The sequence below is a fragment of the Scleropages formosus genome, chromosome 15 (assembly GCF_900964775.1).
Source record: "Scleropages formosus chromosome 15, fSclFor1.1, whole genome shotgun sequence".
Taxonomy (NCBI): domain Eukaryota; kingdom Metazoa; phylum Chordata; class Actinopteri; order Osteoglossiformes; family Osteoglossidae; genus Scleropages; species Scleropages formosus.
Window position 1 is genome coordinate 27,459,521 of NC_041820.1, and position 27,595 is coordinate 27,487,115.

The 27,595-nt window shown below is 44.9% G+C and overlaps 1 protein-coding gene across 1 annotated transcript in view; it reads left to right on the top strand.

The window, feature by feature from the left end:
* LOC108930704 (latent-transforming growth factor beta-binding protein 2-like) overlaps window positions 1-27,595 on the top strand; it is a 110,258-nt gene that overhangs the window by 36,472 nt on the left and 46,191 nt on the right. Inside the window, exons 4-8 of the mRNA XM_029258617.1 lie at window positions 11,020-11,219; window positions 12,116-12,292; window positions 14,914-15,120; window positions 16,273-16,571; window positions 17,751-17,853. Of these exons, the coding sequence (XP_029114450.1) occupies window positions 11,020-11,219; window positions 12,116-12,292; window positions 14,914-15,120; window positions 16,273-16,571; window positions 17,751-17,853 (986 nt within the window). The remainder of the gene's footprint in view (window positions 1-11,019; window positions 11,220-12,115; window positions 12,293-14,913; window positions 15,121-16,272; window positions 16,572-17,750; window positions 17,854-27,595) is intronic.

Consider the following 27,595-nt stretch of genomic DNA (forward strand, 5'->3'; position numbering starts at 1 on the left):
AACGAAAACATGGTGACATCAGAAGGTTTGTCCAGCAATTGGGTTTCGCAGACTCTCGGTCCAAAGGCAAAATTTTCTGTAAGAGGATCTATCCGCACAATTACGGTAAACCTTTGCAAGAATGACCATGGTGTTATTGTGGTGAGGAACAGGTTATTATCCCATCCATTGAAACAGCTTACATGAAGCCCGCTAACCCTCTGCTGGCCTACTCTAAGCCCTTGACATTCAAGTCTCTCACAGGTTATTCCTAGGGCTATTGTTAGGATACAAAAGTGTGCTCTGCGGAATCTGAGTTCTGTCATCTTGAAGAAGGGAAACCGAGGAGTTGTTATAATGAACCCAGTTGCGGATGCGCTTATTGGAATCAGATCCAAAGGGGCAGGGGAAAACCGTTGTGGAGGACAGGCGCGGGTCAGGCGATGCTCAGACGTCGTTCCGTGGGACGAGGCAAGAGACGTAGCCGGGGAAGCACTACGAAGGTCGGAAGCCGGGAAGCAGGAACGAGGGAGAGGGACGAAGGAGAGCCGAAGTCGCTAAGCACGCTGAAGTTGCGGTTGCTCGAGATGAAGTTCCGCGAGCAGGTCTGCAGGCACTGCCCCTTTAGACCGTGCCTCCCTGATCCGAGGCAAGTGTGTTGTGAGGCACGTGGCCGTGAGGGTGACGAATCCTCTAAAATGCACTCGCCTTCCTTTTTGTGACGTCCTGTTATTTAACATGAGTCTCACCTTTCAAAACTCTCTTTCCCCAAAAATCTATGGAGATAAATCATGAAGTTCTTAGTTGTCTCTCTACCTCCCTGCTGTTGTATCCCAATTCTTCAGTTCTAGATATTTCAGGCACCATAACTGTCATGGTGATTATGTCGGCTGCAGACGGTGTTATGCTTCCATTTGCACATTTTACAGTTTCTTTTCTGATTCCTCAGACGACAGTAGATGTCGAAAATGTGTTCCAGGTTTTTGTTTTTTTAAATGCTCATATATGCTTTGAATGTGTTCAGCTGAAGAGATTCCCAACAGGTCTGTAGTATTAGCATGAGCCTACTAAATCATTTGGTGGGCCTTCTGGGGTTTCCTGTCCTTTTTCATATCACAGTGATGCAGAAACAGGTGTTGAATTCAAATAAACTTTGCCTGCAACTGCATCACGTCACCAGTATAGTTGAGATGCGCTGCAGCAGACGGCATGTTTGGTTCTCGATTCCATTCTGTGACCTTTCAGGCATTTGATGGAGGAACATTAATGGTTCAGGCTGATCTGGGAAGTCATTCCATGCTAGGCTTGAGACTACTCTTGTAATTCTTTGCGCAGCTGGGCTCTGAATGCAGAAAACATTGACACAAGTGATCTTTTGTGTGTTTGGTAATATGTGTGACTCGTGGGTGCCATTCCTAACTAAAGCTCGTGAACTATACAATATTTGTGTCCAAGTTTGCCTCTTGCCTTTTGAAGCCTATTTCTGAAGTATAACTGTAAGACCAATATACTGTAAGTAAAGCCACACTTTGTTCTATTATATTATGTCCTTGCTTATCAGCTGACACTTTAATTAACTGAGCAATTTATAATGTTGCCTGTTGATATTGCTTATTACTTTAGGCAAGTGGGTTTTTCACCCTGGACAAGATGCCGGTTCATCATAGGGTAGGTGCGCACGTGCACACACACACACACACACACACACACACACACACACACACACACACACGCTGCAGACAGCTTCTTATTGTTAATCTACCTGGACTACATACTACATGCCTTTGGACTGTGGGAGGAAACCCATGCAGACATGGGGAGTATATGCAAACTCCACGTAGACTGAGCCTGAGTCAAACCTACAACTGAACAGCCCTGGTGCTGCGAGTCAGCAGAGCTGTGCATTGCACCACCGTGCCTTCTAGTTACAAATATTAAAAAAAAAATATTATTTTCAGCTTGTCTGTGGAGGAGGATGGTGAAAAATGGGTGTTCCGGTGGTGCAGAAAAAATCAAGACAGGTTTTTTAAAAGCAGGTGAAAGTAATAGTGCACCATGAACATATAATTATAATCCTGCACTGTATTTATGTTATTAAACCCATTACTGGAGGGCTGAGTACACTTTTTTGCTAATGCCCATTTTATTTGTCCTATGTTCATGTGTCACAGAAGAGAATCTTGTCGCTTAATTGACTTAAATGTGAAATACAGCAATATAGTTTGGATGCAGCTCATAAGAGAGCATTTCCATTATATCGTATCCCTTGAAACTGGTCCCGTAGTACACGCTGAACACTTTCACCATGATTTGCACGTACTTCTGCGCAAACTTAGTGTCTCTTCCTCTCAGCATCTTGCAGTGAATGCAAGCATTGTTGGCTAGACAGTTAGAATAACATCCAATGCTTTTCTCGTCCAAAATTCCTTTCAGTTGACTGCCAATTTGGAATTTGTGCGGATACTTGTAAGAGGAGTTAAGGACACATAGGGTATTCTCTTCTATCTAAAATGTTGGATTGGTTTGAGTTTTTCAACAAAATATGGCATTTTTGATATCTTTTGCCTTTTTATTTACCGTTTCTGAAATATATTTTAATTCTTGCACTGCCATCTTGGTTTAACTGTTTAAATTGCACTGTTGAGGAGTAATTTATTTCAGTCCTGATCGCTGCAGTCTTATTAAACAGATCATTCTAGTTAAAGGTCAAACATTCCTCAGTACGTCTACTTTTCAGTTTAAGTACTTGGATCAGGGAAAAGAGCACCCTGATGCCTGTCCTTAACAGTCAGAGGCGCTTTGTAAGTCTCCCTAGGATCACTGAAACATTACAGCAGAGATTATGCTCTGGCCTAAACATGTGGAACTGAATAATTATATAGCCTGCCCGAGTGCTCGCGGCTGCTCCGAATCAATCATGCGATCTGTTTGGAGCCCATACCCTTGGTGATCTGTGGCCCCTTTTCTGTTCGCTGGTTCAGTGCTGCTAATGGATTGCTGCTGGATGCAGTGGACTTATGTACAATAGGTCTCATTTATGCCTGTAGGTGGGGGCTGCATTAAGCATTTCATGCAAATTCAAAGAAGCAGGTTTCTGTGGCTTGTGTTCCTCTGTGATTTAACCAGAACATGTCCCTTGGCAGTGCATGATTTGTTATAGCATCCTAAACAGTGCCTTCGGGACGTGTCCCCCTCCCGACCCCTACCATCCGCCTTCTGTTGCTTGGGGTCATGCAGCGAGCATTACTAAATATAAGGCCTTCCAACAAAGAATGGGCTTTGCAGCTCGTCTCTCCTTGCGGCCCTCGGCCTCCGGGTGGGACGTCGCAAAAGCCGCAGCCCGGCACCCGGTGCCGGATCCACGGATGTGGCCTGTACTGCCACTTGATGTGGGGCAAAATTGTTTACAAAGCCAAAACATTGTCAGCACCCTCTACTTTGGGTCTTGACTACCATGTCCCGGCACCCCGCCATCAGTCTCCTGTAGTGTGGCAGTGTCGTGGATCTAGAGCCTTTTTCAACAAGTTCCAGAAGAAATATAAAAGAATAACCCAGCTTTGTTCAACATCACCCGCTGAGGTACATGCCACTGATTTTCCAGTACTACATTTGCTCTTTCCTGTAGTTGCTGTACTGCTCAATGTTAAAATGATCCAGACCTCAGGTATTCTAAATATAGCCGACCCCCTAAGCGAAATGTATTAGTACTGGAATTTCGTATTGGTTGCGTGATATATTTAGGATGTATGATGCAGCCTCATGCTCGGAGTTTCTTGTAGAAATACTCGTCCTCACAGGGGACATTTATTCCCTTAGTGTAATCAAAGTGTTTATTTCCACCTGTGGGAGCCCGGCACTATTATTTTTGACATAGGCAATTGTTTCAGGCCATGTTTTTCTGACACTTAAAATGTCAAAGCTGTTTAGTATTGAAATTCCTTTTTCTTGTTTTTTGGTAGCAAGCTGCTCCAAGAGTCTGGTCTGTGTTACAGGACTAGAACAGCAAAGAAATGTATGAAATTCCTCATCTGGGTTTTCCATGTGGATTGTGTTTTGAATATGTTTACCTAACGGGGTATTTGTTTTCCTCAATGGAGACATCAAGGGGGGGTGCGTTGCTTGAAAAAATGCAGAGTGCAAGTGTTTGCCTGAGCTCATGCCGGTGTAGGGCAAATTCCAGGCAGGTCCCGCAGTTTGTGGATGCCCATTAATCACTAGCTATCTGCTGGGGGCAAACCCCCAACGTTCTTGTTACGCTTGAGGAGGGGAAAAGAGACCCACCCGATGCCGTCGTGATGGAGGAAGGAGGCTCACAGAGACCCCTTTTTGGAGACCGGATTGGGAAACCAAGGAAGCGGACTGTCCACAGCCCTTTTCCCCCACTAACAAACACGGAGTAGCATTAGTCGTGAATCACACACATCCTTGGCCCTCCACCGGGCGTGATAGGCACTGCCGCAGAGGTGGGGGCTTTTTGTTCAAGGTGGCACATAATTCCCTACAGCTGACGGGCACCTTCCAGAAAACAACAGCCGCATGAAAATGTTTTTCAGAAACAGTTAAAGCGTACCCATAGGAAGTGATGTTTTGAGAGCCTTCCCCGAACCCCTGAATGTCTGGTGGTTCTTGAAAGCCCGGCAAAGCCGGCTCACAGGAACATCGCACGGAAACCTTAAGCGCGCCCCCTTCCGCCAGCAGCACAGCGCGAAAAGAATGCGTGCTGCCTAGTTCCGTTACATCGGATCATTAGGTGCCGTCAGCAGCCCATTTTATGGGATATGTGGTCTTTTTTCTCCTTTTGCCCTGCAGAGTCCCCCCATAATCCCTCCTTTCCTCAACTGTAACAACCCCACTAGGGTTTGTGCCACCAGCAGTTACAGAGGTTGGCGCTTCGAAATGGAGCATTTCACCGTGAACAATTCATAAATTTTCCTGTCATGTCTTCAACCCAACCGCAGGCATGCTATTTTGCATCACATAAAAACAGTTTATATCTAAGTGGATCTGGTGTCCATCAGTAATGAATAACCAGGCAGTCTAAATATTATTTCTTGGAACTGTGAACAGGAGGCAAATAGTCCAGCTACTCGGATTGTTCAGTTCTGATTGACCTCTCGTGTTGCACTGCATTGCGTCACAGAAAGTCTACTTAAAGGCTCACAAGAAGTATGCTTTTTCTTGCATGCTAGGTGAATTGAATTATGTTAATTAAATTTCTATGATTATCAAGACCGGAGGAACCCCACCCAAAAAAAGAAAAAAGAGTGAATCGAAACCCACTATATGCAGCCTGTGATTCCACGTTCCACTATGCCCTTTCTTTCACCTGGGTACTTATGAGCAGGAAGCTGAAGGCATGCTGAATGCCAGCCTTGTCTGTCAGTTTTTTTTTTTTTCTTTTTTTTTATGAGCATGGCTATATGCATGATGTAATGGTGCAATGTACCTTGTTTGGAAGAAGTAGCACAGCCCCTTGCCAAAATAACTACACTACGTAATGGATTGGAATGGGTACAAGGCAAGTCTTTTGTTTTTTCCATCGCTATCATGGCTTTCCCGTGCATTAGTGAGTTACTGAATTTGCCAAACATGGTAAAAATTGTTTGCCAGATATTCATGGAAGGGAACAAACTCGGCCCCTTTTCTCCTTCTCATCTGAAGCTGCCCGACAGTACAAGCTCTGATCTTGGTCTTTCAATACACGGTGTGCTCTCCTGTGTTCGTGGTCCACAGGAAGCTGTTGGGATGGCAAGTTCTTTGCATTGGGTTTACCCATAGACTAGATACAGTATATTCTGTGCTTGTACGGGGTCTGCAGGACTTGCAAAGAGGAGGTGCAGACTGGTGCATCTTAACAGGTCAGCCTCCTCCCTTCCACCTCGTGTATTTGACGTTTTTTCATTGAGGTCCACAAGTCATGTTTGACATAACTTTTTTGTCTCAGTCCCAGAACCACAGATGGGCTGATTTGAATTTTCATTTTTATGTAGGTATACATAAAACAATCAGCAATATACACTCCAACACAAACAAATGCGGAGTCTTGGCCTGTGATACAACTTGATGGACAGTTTGGTGTTCTTCCTAAAGTAAACTGAGGTTTTGGTATTGCTTTTTAATGTAAGGTGTGGTTTGTGGTTTGCCATTTTAATCATTAACAATGCTTCAGTCATTTTTTTTTTTTTTTTGTTTTTTTTCCCAAGTGTCATGGCAGTGTTTTGAGTTTTGAAACCAGTGCATCAAGCAGAATGTGTCAGCCTTTCGCTGGAGCGAAGTTACGCAGGAGAAACATTTTGTGCTTACGCAGTATTGGGACTGGGCACAGGGACCGACTTCTTCTGAGGTCCTGGTTTAAGTTCCAGTGCTTAAATTCTTTTCTGGGAAATGGTGCAATTAACACATCCACAGTGATAAGAATAGACTCAAACAGCCTAGTTATTACGAAGGGTGTGACCTCAGTTGTTGCACCGGAAGCATAGTCACTCGACCAATAGATACATACTGTGTCATAAAGCATATTACACAGAGAGCTTTCCCTTTGCACTTGTACGTCTCTGCACCTTGTAAGAAGTTTGTGCGTGTTACGCATTGTAAGAATAGACGGCCGGGCTGTGTGGGACAACTGAAGAAGCACACTTTCCACAGGTTCCTGTGTCTGGACAGCTGCAGAAGGACCCCAAACACCACTTTCATTGCATACACCCGTCCCACCAGTACGTAGCTGCGCACAGCCGTTGCACACGTATGTGTCCTTGCATGATGTGAAGGCATCGTAATACTGCTATAATTGTATATCTGGTGTTCTGAAAGACCAGTGACATCTTATGAAAAGCACAATGTTCTTGCGGGCAAATGAAGATTGATTGATTGGTTGAAATAAAGCAAGAAAGACCTCTGTAAACACATTGGTTCCACATAGCGCTTTAACTCATTCAGCAACCTCAAGGAAGGTCTAATTTTATAGCGTCACACTTTCTCTGCTGTTTTTCCCTTAAGAGTCTCTTGCAGGGGGAGAATGCGATGAAGATGTCACATGGCTTTCATCTGAATGCTGGGGTGCTTGTCTCATCTGGACTGTTAATGCAAAGAGTACAGCCTGGCTTAGTGCTCTTTACGTTTACATTTATTTATTTGGCAGACACTTTTCTCCAAAGCGGCTTCCAATGAACTCTATGTAGTGTTACCAGCCCACACACCTTATTCGCCAAGGTGACTTGCACTGCTAGATACATTGCTTACAATGGCTCACTCATCCATGCATCAGTGGAACACACACACTCTCTCTGTCACTCACACACTATGGGGGAACCTGAGCAGCATGTCTTTGGACTGTGGGAGGAAACCCACGCGGACACGGGGAAAATATGCAAACCACACAGACTGAGCAGGGATCGAGTCCCTGTCCTCTTGCCCCACCCAGGCACCGTGAGACAGCAGCACTACTCGGTGTGCCACCATGCTGCCCTTTAAAGGCAGTTGTATGCCATGCTCTGTAAACAGTGTTCGTTTGTACCAAAATATGCCAGGAATCTCTTGTAGGTGATGAAAGATCCCCACAGCTCAAGGTTATACTTTTGAGCCAATAGTATTTGAATGATGTATCAGAATTTGTGTGTGTGTGTGTGTGTGTGTGTGTGTGTGTGTGTGTGTGTGTGTGTGAGAGAGAGAGAGAGAGAACAGTTTCAAAACTGGTAAATCTGTTTTTACTAATTCAGATCATTTTTCATTTTGGTTTATGTTGCTCTCGCTCTTAATGTGGCTCTCATCTGCAACCATAGATCCAGCTTTAATTAACATTGCATGCTACAATTTTATACTGAAGCATATTTTCCAAATTCTTAAATGTGCCTGGGGCAAACTTGGCTGAAGGGGTCCCGGACTGATTTCCATTCACCCTCATTTGACAGCCTAGGCTGCGGGGATTCCTCCCATCCGTAATTCCTCTAGCCTTGAAGCCACAATGACATCAAACTAAATGATACTGCTCTTTCAAATATAGAGAAAGCATCATTGACCTCATCGGCCAAGAACCTTTATTGATAGTAAATGTAACATCTGGTGTAAGCTAGGAAGAGAGGGAAAGGCACACACTCGAAGGCATCGTGGGGGCCAGGGGATGGAAAAAGGCTGTCACTACAGGGGTGGATGAACCTTGCCTTGCTTTCTTCCTTTGGCCAATGCGGAGCTGAATGACTCTTGACTTGTTGTGGCCTTTGCAGCGTGAACTTAATGGCAGAATTTCGTATCCCGTTCAGCTGTCTTAACTCTCTTGCGTCACATTTGATATTGCTAGCAACTTTAGACTCTAGGACTCAGAGGCCACAAGACTACAGCACGGAGTTCATTGAGAAAATGTAATAATATTTTCGGTGCACGGCCAGCAAAAGCGCGTACAAACGTGGCAGCAAAAATGTACAAATGTGTACATTTTCTGCGAGATGTGCATGGCTTCGGAGAAAAGCGTCTGCTAAGCGAATAAATGTAAATGTAATGTACGCCTTTCTGGAGATTTGTGGGGCTCTTGTTGCTTAACGTTGCTCTTTGATGCACTGCAGTGCTCCCGGGCAGTACGTTAGGAGACGTACTTCTTCCCGCGACACGCTCTTGCTCTGCGGGTCCTCACTCGATCGGTTCGCTGTGCCACACGTAACATAAATTCGGCCCGTCGGAAGACGATGAGATGCAGCGGTTCGGTCCGGTGCTCAACATAATGCGGACGGTAAACCCGCCTCTGGGAGCCCGTGGACGTCTTCCACCTGCACTGGCTGCTTCTCTTCCTGGGGCACAGGCACAGGCACAGGCGCAACCACAGCCGCCCTGCACGTTCTCTGCCCCCCACGCACTGTGTCGCTACGCTCGCTGAGCTAACCTCCGCTAGCCTCTAATTGGGGAGACATCAAAGGGGGCCCCGGGGGCTGCTGGGTAATTATCTCGTAATAGAGCGCAGAAGGTGCTGTCTGTTTCTCGGTGCATTTACGAACACTTCCTGCAGCCATACATCACGCGCGCGGCACTGTCTCCGAGGGACTGGCGCAACACAAATGTGCCATGAGCTCATTGCAGGTCTCAAAGCGCACAAAGGAACAGCCCAGTTACTCTCGCGGAGACCACGAGAGCGTGCGCTCCCCGTCTTTTGAATGAGAACTTGTGTAGTAGAGGATGAGCAAGCAGCAAGTGTTAATGGTGTAATTGTCAGATGGTTCTTTTCATGTGAATTAGTGGTGGCTGGTGTTGCGTTGCAGTGCCTTTAATGTCAGGCAGTTTTCAATAAATTAGCTCGACACAAGGCTCTTTGAATGCTAACAGATGTTAATAAATCATGACAAATCACATTGGAATATTGTATCCTTGATTCAATTATGACAGAATGCGTACAAGAATAATTGCCTTTTTTCTATAAAAATCTGTTGGTGAATGACCTCAGAGAGAATGGTTTTGTTTTCAGTTAGTGAGAATTATTTTGGCCAAAATGCAAGATCCGCATTTATCGAGTGTTTATTGTGGTTATCGCTAACCTGCTGCGAAATATCAACGAACTGCACGCTGCTGCGACTAATACTTACAGAGAATTGAGGAATAACAAAATAACTGAGCGGGTAGTACAGAACTGATGCAGAACTGGTAGCTAATAAGGGGGTGTGGTGGCGCAGTGGGTTGGACTACAGTCTTGCTCTCCGGTGGGTCTGGGGTTCGAGTCCCGCTTGGGGTGCCTTGCAATGGACTGGTGTCCCGTCCTGGGTGTGTCCCCTCCCCTTCCGGCCTTACGCCCTGTGTTGCCGGGTAGGCTCCGGTTCCCCGCGACCCCGTATGGGACAAGCGATTCAGAAAGTGTGTGTGTGTGTGTGTGTGGTAGCTAGTAGCATAGTGCTTAGAGCTTTTGCCATTGGATCTGCTTTGAATCTCATCTCTTGCCATAGTGCCTTTGTGCAAGGTGCTTAGCCTAAAAATTGCTCCGGTAAAATTGCCAAAGTGGATAAAGGGATATGTATGCTACGAAGGTTAATATTGTTAATCACTTCGGAGTAAATTGTCAAGTAAATGTTAAATTGTGTCTCCTGCTGAAGGTCACTTTTTGATGTAACCGCATATCACCCTAACGATGTAACTGAAACCGGAAGTTGGTTAGTTTTTTTTTTTTTTTTTTTTTTTCCCAGAGTCTGGGAAGTAGGAAGACCGTGGTGACATGTGGAAGTGGGTGAAAGTATTAATTTAAAGTTTAATTTGAATCCGTGTACTCTCCAGATTGCATTGCATTTCATATTTTATTTTCTGTGTTGTCTCAACAAATGAAATATGAGTCAACTCTGCAATGAACTGGCCTCCCATCTAGGATGTACTTCCCCAGCCTTGCAACCAAGGCTTGCAGGGCAGGCTCTGGATCACTTCCTTCTTGCTCAGGGCAGAGCAGTTATTGAATCTGAATGGATGGATTAGGAATCTGAGGCTGAATATATACACCTATGCATGTTGCTGTGTGCGTACTGTATATGTATAGAAAATAAGTGCTAGTTCCACTGAGTGTGTGTGCATCAGTTTATGCAGTCGCCAACCTACATTTACATTTATTCATTTAGCAGATGCTTTTCTCCAAGGCAACGAACATCTCACAGAAAAAATGCTATATAATGAGTGCTTCGCATCAACAGAAAGATATACCTGGATACAGACGCATATTTCTAAAGCGCAGTTAATTTCTTACTTTCCACCACATGAACCAATGTACAGGACACGAGTAGCTGCATTAAGGTTCATCCGAATCAATTCTCTATCACTTTTTAAATTTTTAAACAAACATGTACCTCACATGAATAGCTGTGTGACTAAGCACAAGCTCCTGTGAATGTGTGAGTATATATGTAACATGTGCGCTATACCCAGTGTTTTAACTGAGCTTTAACATCTGCAGCCGTCGGTGACAGAGCCCCGTATCTCATACTTCAAGACTCAGTTGTGTTTGGTTTGTCTCGGTGCTCGATAGCATAGAGCTCAGAGCAGAGGAGCGCAAGTGATTGTAAAAGTGTTGGTCTATGTGAATGGCAGGACCCAGGTGAGGCGAGGGTCAGTCGACACATCCCCCCAGCAGACTGGGACGTCCCGCACGGTCAAACGATACCCGTCATCCGGCGGGCCAATCACCACCAATGCTCTACCCAACGGGAACGGGGCATCTTACAGCCACCGCAGACCCACCACCAGCAGCGAGGCCGTGGGGAACCTGAACAACGCTGTCGGTCCCACAGGTAACTCTCCGCACTCATGCATTAGTCATTTAGTATTTGTCGATGGTCTGTGAAGAACCCATGTGAGTAACTGATGGAGAGCTGCTCTTTGCTTGGAGGAAATTTGACTCTTAGCTTCTGCTCCTCATGACTTTCCCGGCCACCCTAGTCTTTCTCTTTTGGCGCTGACCGTCTACATCTAGCCCACATGCAGAGAGCAGAGAACCTGCACAGAAGATGTTACATAAAATGTCACTATTTTCCTTGAGTCTTCACGCTAAGCCCTCTTCTTTGCTTTCAGACAATTTTTTATCTGAGGCCTTGTGGCCACAGCATTAATTGGTGCACACTCAACGTTCCCCTCGAGGGAGTGCCATGTGCAGGCAACAGCACGCACCTAGGAGCAGCTTCCCCCACCCGCTTCACTGGCACCCCATTCCTGGGCAGCACATAGCCGTTCACCACCCTTCTACCGCCTCCTTCCCCCAGTCTTGCGAACCATAAACACAGCCTGTCTTCTTAGTCTCTCTCCCGCTGCCCGACGCAAGTTGAACAGCTTCCCACCATTACACAACTTTCCCACTCGCATGCACCTTGTCTTAATGATAACGGCCTTGGAGGCTAGCCCACCCGTTGACTGGATCCTCTCTGCTCCCACCTCACCGTCCAGTGACAGATCCTCCCCTCCATCAACCCTGTGTGTCACTGCCCAGATGCAGTCAGGAGCGTGCGCAAGCTCCCACGCGCAGACACACACACACACACACACATGCACGCACACAGTCAAGCTCAAACTTCTCCGCCTCTGCCTCCGGCTCTCAGTAACAGGAACCTGTAGCTTCAGACGATGCCTCTCCTGGTCGGACTCTCCTTCCTCCTCCTCCTCCAACTAGCCCAGCTTGTCTTCTCCTTCCCAGGCGCCAACCTGACCACAAACCTGGACCGCATCAAGATCGTCTTCACACCCATGGTGTGCCGGCGGGTTTGTACTGGTGGACGCTGCCACAACAGCTGTGAGAAAGGTGAAACCACCACGGTGTACAGTGAGAATCAGAGCCACAGCCAGCCACCCAGATCGCAGGGCTTCCGTCTCTGTAAGTGCCTGTCTTGCTCCTCCTCCTTGTTCTCCTCTCAGCTTTTTTGTGTGCTCCTCTTCCTCTTTGGAACTTATCAGATGTTATGTGCTACACACAACGAAGTAAAAACAGCCCTTTTATTGAGCGCGGTCTGTGCGCTTTACGGTGTTTTTCCCAGGAAAAAGCGAAACGTGCTTCTGGTTGAAGTTTCCCACCGGTAATTACAATGGGAGGGAAATTTTTGCCCAAAAACACTGCTAAAATGTGAAGGATTAAACGAGAATGAAAGAGGTGTGAAAATTCCGCTCAAGAACTGGGGATTACGAATAGCTCTTTTTTTTTTTTTTTTACCCAATGAACTGTTAAGAACGAGGGGTTTGTTATGCACACTGGATGATCTGGTGCTCTCTCGCACCCCTGGTGCACGGCTCTTGTCCGTGTCTGCTTTGCCCCTCTCTCAAGGGGGTGGGGGGGTGGGGGGTCCTAAATGAACCGCTTAATGTAGCAAGGTGGCCCGGGAGACAGGGATTAATAAGGATTACGTTAAAACGGGGAGTTTTAAATCACCGGCTTTCCCATAAACCTGCGCAGGGGAACGAAACCTGGTGTGGGGCCAGCGATGCCAGCAGTCACACGTCATGTCTAACAAGTGCCTCACGTCTCCTTCGCTACATAGTGTTTATGGAGAAGGGGATCCTGCCACACTTGCCATCACTTCCATCTATGAACAGGGTCTTTTTGTGGCTTTTTCAAATTCTTAATAGATTTTGTCATTTGTGCAGAGATATGAAATGTTACACTTGCTTCCCAATTTTTGTTGTCTCCTGAATATTGAAACGACACGAAACCACCTCGTTAAGCAAAGATTTTTCTTATCATTAAACTAACAATGCGGATAAAATGAAGTTCCGTTGGTCTACAGCCAAGTACATTTTATTGAGGAATGTTCACTTTGCAATAAGCGCTTATCTCATGCTCTTATTATGGCTTTAGAGGAGGAAAATGAAAGCAAACTGAGAAATATGACGAAGTTGTATAAGTTTCGTTCCATTCATTCACGATATAAGATTACTTTAAACCCTATAAAATGCTGTATATCTGTCAACGAACTCTGGAAGGTCAGTTTGAAAATCTGCAGAATTTGCTGAAAGAAAAGGGTGGTCTTCGTTTCCCCAGTGAGAGGTAACCCCCTGCCTCACTTGGACTGCTCTCTGAGCTCTCATTCTGCACAGCGGGTGTGTTGGGGGTTGCTGAGAGCGGGGCCTCAGTGGCCAAGGTGGGGGACGACTAGGACCTAAGAATAGAATGTGTCCTGCCACATGCTGAAGTGAGGAGATGGTGAAACAGCCCAGAGCACAATTCAACCTCAGCGTTGCGGGAACGAGCAGCTCTTTGTAGGAGCACTTTTCTCTAGATGTAGTCAAACGCCGTATTTCCCACGGTTGGGCTGGAGTCCGAGCGACAGAGACGTGGACGGAGAGGCTGGAGGCAGTTGACTCAACGAGTATCTTTGTGATGGCCGTGCCTGCTTGGGGCATGGTGGGGAGCGTTGTTCCTCATGCTTTTTCCATGAGCATCGCTGGCTCTGTCCCGTGCGCACTCTTTCCCAAGAAAGAGCCATTTGACTGAAGTGCATTAGCTTGTTCTCACTGTATAAGCAAGAAGGGTGGAATGTAACCCCTCCAGCCCTGGGCTCCAAAAGGTGGTTCTCAGCTGCAAAATGGTTTCCGATCAAAACCTGCCCTGTGCCCTGTACCCATTAAAGTTTTCTTTTGTTGTGCGGACTGCATACATTTTTCATTTCCCAGGCTTTGAAGCATGAACTAAAAACAGGTTAGATGTGAAGTCTTCTATAGATCAGGGGCCCAGGTATGTTACAGACTGCCGCTGCAGCCGAAGGGGGATTTATTTGACTGAAAAAGCTCTTTGTCAGGTGTCACCTGTTCACTGTCTGCAGGACCTTGCGATGCTGACATATATCTCCTTAGTAAAATCACAGGCCATAAATTTAATCTGCGCAAAGAGACAGAGGCGTTTTTTACATTGCAAAAATCCCTTCTCTGACGTTGGAATAAAAGTCCTGCTGCAGGAGGCCAAATGGCTTCCATCATCTCAAGTCCATGTTTACAATTATATATCCAGTTCCTTGTACATTTTTTCTTTGGCCTTCCTGGAATTCAGCAAAGCCAATTTAAATGGGTTTTTTGGCAATACGTGTTAATTGCGCAACAAGTGATTGTCTCCTTGTGCAATGCTTTGCTAATTAGCGTTAAAAGGGAGAGGAAACGGTCCCTGCGGTCATTGTAGTTAACATGCAGTAAATAAGGGCCTCTGTGCTGGTGGCTCTGAATGGATGTTCTAACTTCATAAAGCAGTTTCAAACATCTTGTCTTTAATGGTGCGACTGGAACACGGAAGAGCTCCCAGCAGGAACCAAAGCGTGGGCACTGACCTCCCCTCCCTCCTTCACTACCCCAGACTTTTGCTGCTGCTTCTCATTATCTGTGTGGCTCCTGCCAGCCTCTCTAGATGTAAAGATGTATCAAACAAGTCAGTTAAAGATTGTGACTCTCACTCAGTCGCTTCTGCTAATGATGTGCCCCAAACCATCTTGCTCCCTACCCTCATATGTCCTGCAGTCTTCTGTCAGATCCCCTGCATGAACGGGGGGAGGTGCATCGGGAGGGACCATTGCTGGTGTCCGTCAAACTCCACGGGGAAGTTCTGCCACCTCCCAGCCGCGCCTCCGAACAGGAAGCCCCCTGCCAACAGGAAGGAGGCCAGCCAGGCAGGGCAGAACTCCTCCTTACACTCCATGTACACCCTGCCCCTCTCCAACCAGCAGGGTAAGCGGTAATGGCCTCGCCATGGCCCAAGTGTGCCCTGTGAGACATAAAGGTCCTGGATCATAGTCTTGTGCTGGAATTACTGCCATAAAACTTATTTGCCGGGAAGACTGAAATTCTGTGTTTATAGTCATTTTGTAGAGCCGTGATTGTGTTTTATCCATGTCGTCCAGCCATGTTTTTCTTTCTTTTGTTGCAAAACAGCCAGTGCAAGTGATTTCCACTGAAATTGTATATCTGAATTAACTTCTCCTTAATTTGACTTGGTCTGATGCCAAGAAATAATGCAGATGCTTATACACTTGTATTTTGCATATGCCTTGCCATTCCCCTTTACGTTGTCTTTTTAATCTGGCTGTACACATCACTTTTATTTCAAATATTAAAAGCTACCGTATGTTTTTTTTGGAAGAGCTCATATTCTTCACAGACTAGTCCTTATCAGCAGGATGACTGAAGGGAGAATTAGACACAGAACTTTTGCTATAATTATCCACTATAATAAGTGACAGCATTCTAAAAATGTTCTTTCTGCTGCTGCCCGCTCCACTTTGTCCTGGAGTAAGTAGAAACAGAAGCTCCCATCTATATCATAGCATTGTTGAAATTCTTCCTCCTGGGTCGCTGTAATAAGACTACTTTAGCGCCATGGGTAACATCTGTGTACCGCTACATCGTAGTACAAGCGTCCTGTCCATCCAGGTGGTGTCCTTTGTTAAAAGAGGCAGCAGAGAATCTCTCATTTCCATCTAGAACTGCCTTAGTTCATGAGACTCAGACTGCTCAGAAGACAAGGTGCTCAAGAGTTGAAATGCATTGGCTTCCTCTAGGTGCTCTGGTTTCCTCCCACAGTCCAAAGGTATACGTTTCAGGTAGACTGGTGACTCTAAACTGCCCAGACAAACTCTTTGAGTAATGTTATTACTGACTTGTAACGTAGTGCAGTGGTATTTTTAAGTTCTTTTAAAAAGGCTTCTGCACTGCAGAAACTGGAAAGGTTATTGACTGTGTTCCACTGAGAATGCAGTAAAATAGTGATGTATTACCAGGTATATCTGCTCAGTATTCTTACCTGTATTTTCTGCTGGCTGTGTGGATGCTGTTTTCATGCCAGTGGTAAAACTACAACTAACTGTGATTGTTCTTGGGCAGCCTCCCTGCATCCTTCCCTGGTGAATGTGCACATCCAACACCCCCCAGAGGCAGAGGTACAGGTGCATCAGGTGGCCCGGGTCAAGCAGGGCCAGGTGCCTCCTACTGAGGGTAATGGTGGTATGGATGGAACACATTCGGTGCAGCAGAGATCGCAGCCCAGCAATGGCCATGGCAGCGACAATGGTAATGCCATCTTTGCCAGCAACAGGAATGGACACAGCAATGGTCATGTCAGACTCCATACCCGGCTGAATGGATATGTTGGAAGGTGTTTCCAAGAGACCATAGATGGACAGGTATGGTAAAAGAACACATGATTTGACCATTAAGGGCTTCACTTGACCAGTGATTGACAACAACAGGATGTAGGCTGATCTCAGAGCTTGAAACATTTCCCCTTTTATGACACCTTCCTGCCCTCCCACTGCTACCAGCTGACCCTTTGGGGACCTTTGTTTTCACCTAGATCTATGCCCTTACCAGAATTTATGAGCTCTGCCGAGTTTGGACTTCTTGTGTTCCAGTCACAACATGGAAAATTTTGTGTGTTAGGGTTAGACTGGGGACAAAGACTGGGATGATAAGAGACCTTCAAGATCTGTCATATCTATCTGTGGCATGCAAATTAACTCCAGCCAGGAGTCTGCTTTCCCCAGGACCCCCCCATTTCTCAACATTTGAGGCCTCCCCTAAGACTCACACCCTCCTTCTTTTGCCAATCACCCAGTGATTGGCCTACATGGCTGTTTCTAGATGTTCCTCTTGTCTCCATCTTTCTCTTTCCAAACCTGACACCCAGTGGTTGTCCAGCCATGGGAGGCTGTGGGCACACATTTGTTTTCTTTGGAGGGAGCATCTTTGATCATTTTCGAAAGGACGGAGAACCATTACATTACTTCTAAGATATCAGGTTATTTTTCGACATAAAACTCTGACTGACTTACTAATGATTGTATTTATGAAGAAGTTTACTTAGATGCTCTTTAGTTTTCTGAAAACTAACATGTCATTGACACCCTGTGTTTAAATTCACACACACAAGCTCCATAAATGTGACATGCGTGGAATTTTCTAGGGCTTGTTTTTAATGTAGTCAGATATCTAACTTTCATGACTTGTATCAGTGACAGATGTTTGTGGTGTAGCTTGTTTTAGCCTCACCTAAACATTGTCAAATGTTTTTCTTTTTGATGTGAATGGAAGAAATGTGCAGCTTCTGCATATGGCTCCCAGCAAACTGCAGTATAGCTCTTTTTTGAAATGTCAAGCATTAGCTATACATAACACATCTTGGAATCCTTTGACATTGTCTCTTTGCATAAATCTGAGTATATTTTATTTGAGAGATTTATCTATTTATTTGTAAGAAAGTTCTGTTTCACTGCAAGGTGATATAATTCCATTGACTTTCTGCTGCCTCGTGTGATCCTGTGACCCTATGACCCTATCTCTCTGTGCATGTGCTTGCTTTGCAGTGTGGTAAGCCACTCCCTGGGCTCACAAAACAAGACGACTGCTGTGGCAGCGTGGGAGCCTCCTGGGGCCTGAGCAAATGCACCCAGTGTCCACCCCAGCCGGGTGAGCCCACATAACCACCGTTGCCCATGTTCTGCCTTTATAGCGTATACCCAGTCTTGCTTACAGTGAAACTCACTGAGTTAAATCGGCTCTGAGAGTTTCTGTGTGAAGACACACAGATGAAATGGACTGTTTCTTTGGTGTTGTGTGGGTTGATTTTTAGTTTCTTTAAATCATTCTGTCATTTTGTGATGTTTGCTCACTATACTACATCCTACATTCATACTACGCTTACCTGGGTGAAGTTGAATGCGCATACACTGTACTCTTCATACTAAGATTTATAAAACTCTGGACACATTTACACACAGCTTTGAGCTGATAGCATGTGCATGTACTCTGCATACTGCATTCCACATGGGTGGAGTTACTTCTTATTTACTACATGAAATTTATAGCTGGTGCAACTCCCCGTTCCACAGACATAAATCTGACGTAATGTGAAAATCAGGATGTTATAGGAATGCATTTCAAATGAGTCCTCTTTGTGGCTCACTAGAAAGCAGTGTTCATTTTTACATGATTGTCTTTTTTATAAATAGTCCTCACTGTAACCCTGAGCATTGAGTATCGTGCTGCATGCTAACAGTGAAGAAAGTATTTCATTCAGACCTCCATGTGTTCCTGGGCTCCATCCTGTTACTAGTTTCCATTGAATAAACGTATTAAAACTATTTTAACACAAGGGAGAACCGGAGTCATGTTTCCATTGTCTCCATGGCAATCCACATTCAAGTGATGTTTGTGAACAAGCTGATGACAGGATGTGTTAATGTTTTTCCTCCAGTGTTATTTTCAAGGTTATTTATGCAGTCTGTGTAGACAGCAATTTGATATTTAATCTAATGAGGTTCTTCAAAGATACTTTACTTTCAGGCCTGGCCTTGAAGTAAGGGCCCATTGTAATCGTTTGTAATTGCTGCAGCCCGTTGTACATGGTGGAAACCTGACCTCAGCAGTCTGCCCTCCCCCCATTATTAGAAAGCAGTATTTGCACTTGCATAAAGAAAACCATGCTCCAAAAATAAAACACAGCGGCCATAAATAATGCAACTAGGCAGGAATGTCTGCAACCCTTTGAATCAGATATGCTAGCAGTCTGCCGTTCTGAACAGTGCCACTGTTTTCCAGAACACAGCCCCTTCCCAGACTGCACCAGCATATGTGGTTGCTTGGAAAAGCTACAACTCACCCAGTCTTTCAGTAATGTCCCAGAAGTGGAGGTAGATGGCTTGCTTTTGTGGTTTTGCGCAGGGGCTTAAGCAGCAACCTTAAGGGTTTTTGCTCCCGTTTACCTCCCTTTGACCCTGTTATGCAAGTGTGTGCTGCTGTTTAAGAGGGAGGTCCAAGCCCAATGTTTGTCCAAGTACTGTTAATCCAATTAGGAAATGAGTTGGCCTTCACAATCTTTCTGTGGTAGATGTCAATTGCTTGTCAAAGGGGCTGTCATATTTCATTTTTTCTTGCCATCTAATGGGGTTCTGGTCCGAAGCAGTTGTAACCCCAGCTCTGGTCTCGGAGGCTGCAGCGCTCCTTCATTTCCCTTTTCTCAGCAGGCCAAATTTTGTCCTGAAAATCCTTGCAAATAGCCACTCATTACTCCTGTTAATCCTAAACATTCTTGTGGCACTCATACAAAGCATTATAGGGCGATAGAAAAATCCCCCTTCTTCTGTCATTCTGCTATGCTGTTCTGAGCTTAGAGACAAACGGGCCTTTGTTGCAAGCCATATATGCAGTGATGTGCACAAAAAAATACAGGGACAGGGCAGTCTAGTCCTCCATGGACTTCCTTGGAAATACCTTCTGGTATCAGAGACAAAAGCAGCACATTTGGCATCAACAACATCACTGGTTGCTCGCCTAAATGAAGTGTCTTTTAAATGTATCTTTAATGTATGACTAACCTGAGGTATGCATGGGACAGCTGAATGGCTGCTGTAATGAAGGGAATTGCACTGATACTGTTCTCTCTGGCTCACTTCATATTGTGGTGTAAAATATATGTTGTAACAGCTGGTATCAAGCCAAATGTGTGCACCGGCCATAAGCATTCCATCATTCTATACATTTATGGCCTTTGAACACATTACTCTGCTGAAGGGTTGATCCTGGCATGTTTTGTGCAACACGGAGCCTTCGAGAGTGACTTCCAAACAGCGGGAGAATTACTTTTTTCACACTGCTTTCAACAGTGCAGGAGAGACGGTCACAGACAGCCAGTTATTGCTTTTTCTAGTGATGTGAAATATCCACACTTTTCTAATTTATGTGAATGTAAAGGCTAATGAAAGTACTGTGTACATGTGATATTGTAACAAGTATTTAATTAGTTTTGTTATTTAATCAAATTGCTTTGGTTTGTGTGCAGTGCTGTGAAATCAATTTTAATCTGATTTATTTTTTTTATTTTCGTTTATATGTTTGGTAAACATGGTGGCGCAGTGGGTTGGACCAGGGTCCTGCTCTCCGGTGGGTCTGGGGTTCAAGTCCCCCTTGGGGTGCCTTGTGGCGGACCGGCATCCCGTCCTGGGTGTGTCCCCTCCCCCTCCGGCCTTACGCCCTGTGTTGCCGGGTAGGCTCCGGTTCCCCGCGCCCCCGTATGGAACAAGCGGTTCAGAAAGTGTGTGTTTGGTAAACATCTAGTTTTTGGTCAGTTTAAGCACTTCTGAAATCCACACTGTGTCATACTGGGGCAGCAGGTGGCATAGTAATTAGTGCTGTCATTGTTCACTTTAAGGGGACAGGCAGGAATCGCAGTACTTAACATTGCTGCAGAAAAAAATTGCAGAGCTGCATAAATGAATAAATGGTTGTAAGTTGCTTAAAATAGCAGGCTGCTTTGCGAAGGAGCATCAGCTAAATAAGTGAATGTAGTATAAATATAAATAGCTCTGTGGTAAGAGCATTTGTTAATTATTTAGTATAAGGCTTATACAGTATTTAGTCTATTACCTAAGTTTGAAATGTGCAGTTTTCTCAATGATTTAATCATTCTTTATACAGTATGTAGATACCATGTTTTTCCTCACTGACAATTGTTTAAACAAGCCCATAGACAAATTACTGGCACAATAAATAAGATCTCAATGGTATGTATTATCAAGTAGCTTTGAAGTTAACACACACACTGTCTGAAACCACTTGTCCCGAGCGGGGTCGCAGCAACCCGGAACCTAACCCAGGGCGCAGGGCTGGAAGGGGAGGGGACGCACCCAGGACAGGAGACCAGTCCATCACAAGGCACCCCAAGCCAGACTCGAACCCCAGACCTACCAGAGAGCAGGACCCGGCCAAACCCGCCGTGCCACCCCTGCCTCTCTGGAAGTAACACACACACACACACACACATTTTCAGAACCGCTTGTCCCGTACGGGGTCACGGGGAACCGGAGCCTACCCGGCAACACAGGGCGTAAGGCCTGAGGGGGAAGGGGACACACCCAGGACGGGACGCCAGTCCGTCGCAAGGTACCCCAAGCGGGACTCGAACCCCAGACCCACCGGACAGCAGGACTGCGGTCCAACCCACTGCACCACCGCACCCCCGTCTGGAAGTAACAATGGATATAAAAAAAAAATCAAGGCAGAACCATGGCCTGATTTGTGCTGTTGTCCCCCATTTCCTGTCCTCTTCTCAGTTAGTCTCACGTACGCCGGCTTTGTTCCTCTGTGCTGTGCCTCACTCTCAATGGGTTCTGTCACAGTGAAAATCTGCACACGGTGCTTCTGGTAGTGAATGTCTCCTATGAGAGGTGTAGTTTTAGGCAGTGGTTTTCATGTAGCGCTTGACTTGGACGAGGAAGAAAACTGCTTCGGTGTCGAGGAAAATGGTGTGTGGCAAACGTGACATGATGAATCTGGAGTAGCTTAGAGTGAAGTGTAGCTGTTGGTATCATTTTCTAATGAAATCCAGAAGCGGCAAAACCCACATCCAGTACATCATTTACAGACTCATCTGGTCATGATATCTGAGGAAAACCCAAAGACTTCATTTCGAACATAATTCTCTTAAGAACGCCTACTCCAAGGACTGTTAATTAGCTGTGCTTGCATTGAATTTTTCAGATGTTTCTATTTGTTCTGGAGAAGTGTTTAGCAGCCCACTGAGAGGCTGGTCTCCATCCTCATTAAGACATAAGAGAGGAGGTAAGATGGAAACGAACAGAGAGAAACACAAGTATTCATTCTCTGTATTTCCATAGTGTTGTCTTATGACATCTTCACATGGTGACATTTCCTGTTCTGTCCCAGAAGTAAAAACACAATAAGGGTTCTGAAGGTGCAAGAAGATTAGAGCATATGTTTAATCACAGTAAAAGGAAAATTCAGTTTTTTAGGCTCCAAACAAAGGGATAATTATATCAGGATGGTCCATCTTGCCAGTAATGTGAATTTCTGAATGTGTCCTTACTGGGACCAGTTTGAACTAGAGCTGGCATGTGTTCCACAGATATTAGACAAGATCATAGTGGCATAATTTTGTGTAGATACAGAATGGATGGGGGGGTGCTCCCACCCCCAATATGGGTGGATCATATTGAACCCCCCAATAGTCCATGTTTATGTATTCTCCACAGTCTTATAGTGAAACCTGGGTTAATTCACAGGTTTACATCATACCCGTTTCCACACATACAACGCAAATTTTGATAGGAGGAGAAAAGTTTTATTTTTCTTTTAAAAAATAATCTGAATGTCTCGGCATTTTTTAAAAATTGAATGCCATAGTATCCCATATGCCACGACCCTACTAGGACAAGCGGGAAAGAAGATTTACTTAACCCAGATTACTCCAGGATTTTATTCTATCTATTATTCTCTGTTCTATATAATTTTTTGAATTGTCGATTTAAAAACTAGAGTACAGCGCACTAATTTTGGCTTTATCAGAGTAGTTCAGAAAAATAATTCAGGAATCGCATCATGGTATCAGGAATGTGAATTACTGACCTCTTCAGCTCTCTGCGCAACAAGTCAGAATGGGATTGGAGGTCAGGGCTTACCAATTAGCTGAGATGCCACCTGTCTTGAATGCACTCCACAAATGGGCCTTTGTATGCCCATGCAATGCAGACTGTTATGCACGCTTCAACTACCTCAAGCTGTGGGTGGTTTTGTGAGCCCACTGGGACTGGCTGTTCAACTTCGAGTGCACCAGGTGTCCTGGTTGGATTCAGGCTCCAAAGTCTGTGGAATAATTGACAAAGACCCTTTGAAGAGCCAAGGACATCTGAGGACTCCAGAAGACCAAAGACTAGAAATGTGATGTGGAGAACATGGGATAGTTTGTGACTTCAGTTACTGTTTGGGTCCAGGTGTTTTCCTTCACTTTGTACTTTCGAGACGGATAGTGGGCGACGCGATACAGTACTGCTTCTGGATTCACTGTCATATTGGGTGAACTAGTGTGTTCCCTAAGGGTTTCGCCGATGAGCGAGTGACAGACTTATTCCCCATTCTGTGTGTCACACAGTTCCACACATTTGTCTTCTTTTTTGGTTCTACCAAACAGAACCTCTTCCTGTGACTGTCTTTGTTCTGAGACCCTTCCCAGGAAGCTGGGTCAGAGGTCCCATGAGAATGAAATAATTCACCCCACCCCACAGGAGTCTTGGCCCATGAGCCTCTTCCTCCTGAGTCAGGCAAGGTCAGCATGATCTCAGCCTCAGCATGCTCCCCTCCTCCTTTAACAGCAGCTTAGACTGCATGAGATCTCTCAGGGAACAAAGGATGAGGTTCCACATCGTCCCTTATGAACTCATCCTTCACTAGGACTGCAGAACCCTGAACTTGCTGCCCCCTGAGCCTTTTGTCTGTTCTTTATTATAGTTCACACATTTTTCTTAAGTTTTTTTGGAAGTTACTTAACTGTGAAGATTTGTTAATGACTAATATGAAAGACCTTGCATTGTAACCCTTGACATTTTTTGTGTTGATGGAATTCCAGTCAGAGGACCTTCTCTAAGGTCTGTACAGGAGAACCAACACTGATAATATTATGTTCCCTGGCTTGTTTCTTGAGTCATTGGTTGAGACAAAGTGACAATCTGTTCGGGTGAGCAAATTGTTTAGGATTCAGTTTTACTTTCACAGAGAGCTTTTGTTCATTTTTACTGTTAATCACCATGCTAGCATAATATAAGAACCTTCCATATTTCAAAATTTTGTAAAATAATCTGTCTTGTTGTAACGTGCACCACTACACAAATGGGTTTTGTAAATCCTTGACGAGACCTAACTCTGCAGGTGTGACAGCTGCTGTGGGCATGCCATTTTTACAATTAAAGTCAAATGAATGATTTAAAACTTGTCAAATCTATATAAAAACTGAGTTAATGAATCAGATTATTTCAGAAATATGCCAACAGTGAGGTCATTTTCACTATGAGGTCAACAAAGCAGGAAAAATGGACAAGGGATGATTTCATAGGAGTGAGACTCTGGTGAAGCCCACATTACTGTCTCTGCAAGGTCTGCCAACACACATAAAAGCAGCTTCATGTGCCACTCGCTCAATATATGAATGCAGGGCTGAGCTTACTGAACTAGGTAAATGCAGCATTGAACTAATGTTTGTGTGCCATCCTGTTTTGCACCATCTAACTCTGAGCTCATGAGAAGTCTTATGATTTGTCTCCCAGTACAGCCTGTGGCATGGGAGTCAAATGTAATGTTTGTGCCATCACTCACTCGTCACATTAAACGGTGTCCTCCTTTGACATGTGTCAGAATGAAAATTCTGCATTGAATGCTGATTTCTGCCCATTAGCTGCTTTCTATTATCAGCTAGGTTGAGTGAAAGCAGTCTGTGGATGGTCAGATCCATCTCCTGTCTCCTGCCCACTCCCGTCTGCCCCGGTTCCCCTGCCTCAGTACATCAGAAAGGAGGGCAGAGCCTTGTCTGCCTACACGATACACCGCACCCCTTTCTCTGTCCTCCTTTGCTCCCTCAACAGTGAAGTCATGTCCCCATGCTCAAGCTCTGATTCCCCAAGCAGGCCCCTAAGACTTTCTTTTACACTGGATTGAAATGTGATTGATGAACAGGGTGGACCTCTTCATGGGCTCTCTGACAGGGTGGCCTGGACAACGTGACCCTTGCTGTGTATTAAATTATCAGTTAAAGTGCTAGGTTCCCAACAAGCAAAAGCCCAGTGAGTCAGTTTGGGTGCTGACCTCATGTTCCTACCCACCCAATCACCAGCTTTCTGACAGTGCCTCCCATTGTACAGCTTCTTTGAGAGGCCTTCCATTGAAAGGCATTAGAACACCTCCCTCTTGAACATGAAGTGCACTTACTTCAGACTTTTTTTTTGGCTTGAAAACAGACTTTATTGCTCCTGTCATCAAAACAACATGAATGGTATTTGAATGAGTGAAAGCTGGCTGATAAGGACTGGAGAAAGCCAGCCGAGAGGCTACCGGTCCCTGAGGCATTACAGAACCATTCAAAGGAACAGTATTACAGAAAGTCTGTTGTTGGTATTACTTGGTTTCATCTTTGTTCCTGCTGTAATTGCCGGGGGTTGATGACAGTACACATCTTCCCTTGGACATCACAGAGAGGAAGGTTTATGATGCGGGCCGTCCACTGTTACCTCTGGAAGCTTCTCGGCTCTCTGTAATGACGGTGGATTCATTGGCTGCACATTGACAGACAGCAGGCTGTGCGGACTTCGTACCAGTTTCCAGTGAAAAGGAAAACAAAGATAATTGTTCAGTCTAACCAAGAAGACATTTTTGATTTGTTTAGAGATGAGATGTTAATTTTAGATGTCAAAGTCTGTATAAAGGACAGCTGAGGGTCAAGGGTAGATGTGCTGGAAATGGCAGAAATGCTGAGCGCAATCAATATTACTGAAGTTTTTTTTCAGTCAGGAAGTGATAGTGATACTCTCTGTATGTGTGTAGGTGGGGGTTTGGGAACGCTGTTGTTTTTAGGAAATAGTTTGGTGATAGTGATACTGAGCTTTCGGTTGTTGATTTCACTCTTGTTTGGGGATGCCACTACTCCATTCTCTTACTTATTTGAGGACATATATTTGTGCCTGTGCAACCACTTCTTGACTGAAAGATCCACTGAACTGTCAGTCAGCGTACGTTCCTGCTGATGGCGTTCCTGAATGAATCCTAGCCAGTACAGCTCATTACCTCTGGAGGATTGCCTTGAGTTTGAGTTGGGATGGAAAAAAATGGAACCCTTTAGACCTGGCTGGATCACAGTGATTATGATTGCCTCAGATCTTTCAGGTTCTCTTCCACAAATTCTTTGACTGTCAGGAAAAGCAAAGGATTGCCTCGACCTTCTAGTCACACCATTGCAGACCTTTCCAAAACTCACAATCTCAGCTCACTAAACTCACGCAGAAACAATACAGTGATAACGAGGCACAAGCAGCAGTAACAAGTCTTCAGCATGAGTAATCCCTCACAAAACCTACCACATGAAGCTTTTTTGGATGGGCGATCTTTGAACTTGGGGAGGGGGGTCTAGTTCTGAACTTGGGTACGACCTTTCAACATTGACAACCTGTTTATAAATTTAAGCTCAAGGAAAACACATTTTTTCGACACGCAGAGCACAAGAATAACGAACATTGGCAGCTTCTACCCCAGATCTACATTTCTTGTTTATGTTTCACATTACCAGACTGTTGCCTCCATTAACGTGCAGAAAAACAATGGCATAGATGTTTGCTTTCCCATATCAATATTAGAAGGGCCCTCGAAGGCTTCTATAATAGCAGCAGTGTTGTTTGAACACCATGGTGTCCAGATTTATAGAGATATGTGAGGATCTTGTTGTGTTTAACCATTGTCTGCCAGCCAGGTACCCACCCGGTCCCGCCTGCCTCGTTGCTCTTGCTCTTTCTCCAGCCTGGCTCACTCTGGATAAACAGCCTGCTGTCTGCTGGAGTTTGGGCTGGTGGGACAGCAACAGCATGGTGCTTCATGTCCATTCCAGTGAGGAAATGCCTAAGTTCTGGTCACATGGGCCTTGTTTGTTGGCAGTTTCTCCAACATATTCAAGTAGTGCTGCTTGTACATGAAAGTCCCATGCAAATCCTTTGCAAAACAGTTTGTCCGTCCCGTTCCATTCCTTTTCTTTTTTTTTTTTTTTTTTGAAATTGCTGAATTTCACGGCTTTTATTTACTTCTCGGCAAATATTGATGCTTGAACTTACAAGGAGGGAAATACGTTTAAAACATACGTAAAAAATACAGATTTTCTTTGGCTCTTCTTAACTTCCCAGACATACTGAAGAGATGTGTTAACGGTTTCTCTTCCAGGCAGACAGGGTAAATATTAAGTGTCGGTTTCCTGTTCTTTGTCCAACATTCCTAAGTGGCAAATGCAATGCTTTTTTTCTACATTTGTCACCTTTTACCTTTTAAGAAACTCTGCCTTCATGGATTAAATTACCTGGTTTAAGCCTATGAAATTTGTGAGTTCAGTAACTTCTGCTCCTATGCGAGTTTTGATAACACACATTGGCTCATACATGATGGGTAAATAAAGGAATGAAACTTGCGTTGGCTTATATGCAATTTAATCCCCGACACGTTTACGCTTTGCGTCACTCGATAAATCAGATGTAACACTGCTGAAATCGGCAGCCCTTGAAGGAATGCACACAGCATGTGCAGTTCTCCCACATGCTTTATATTGAAAGTGCTGATTATGAGGTTCTCCTCAGTTTTCCTGTTATTTTCACAATATCTTCTTTATTAGTAAGCA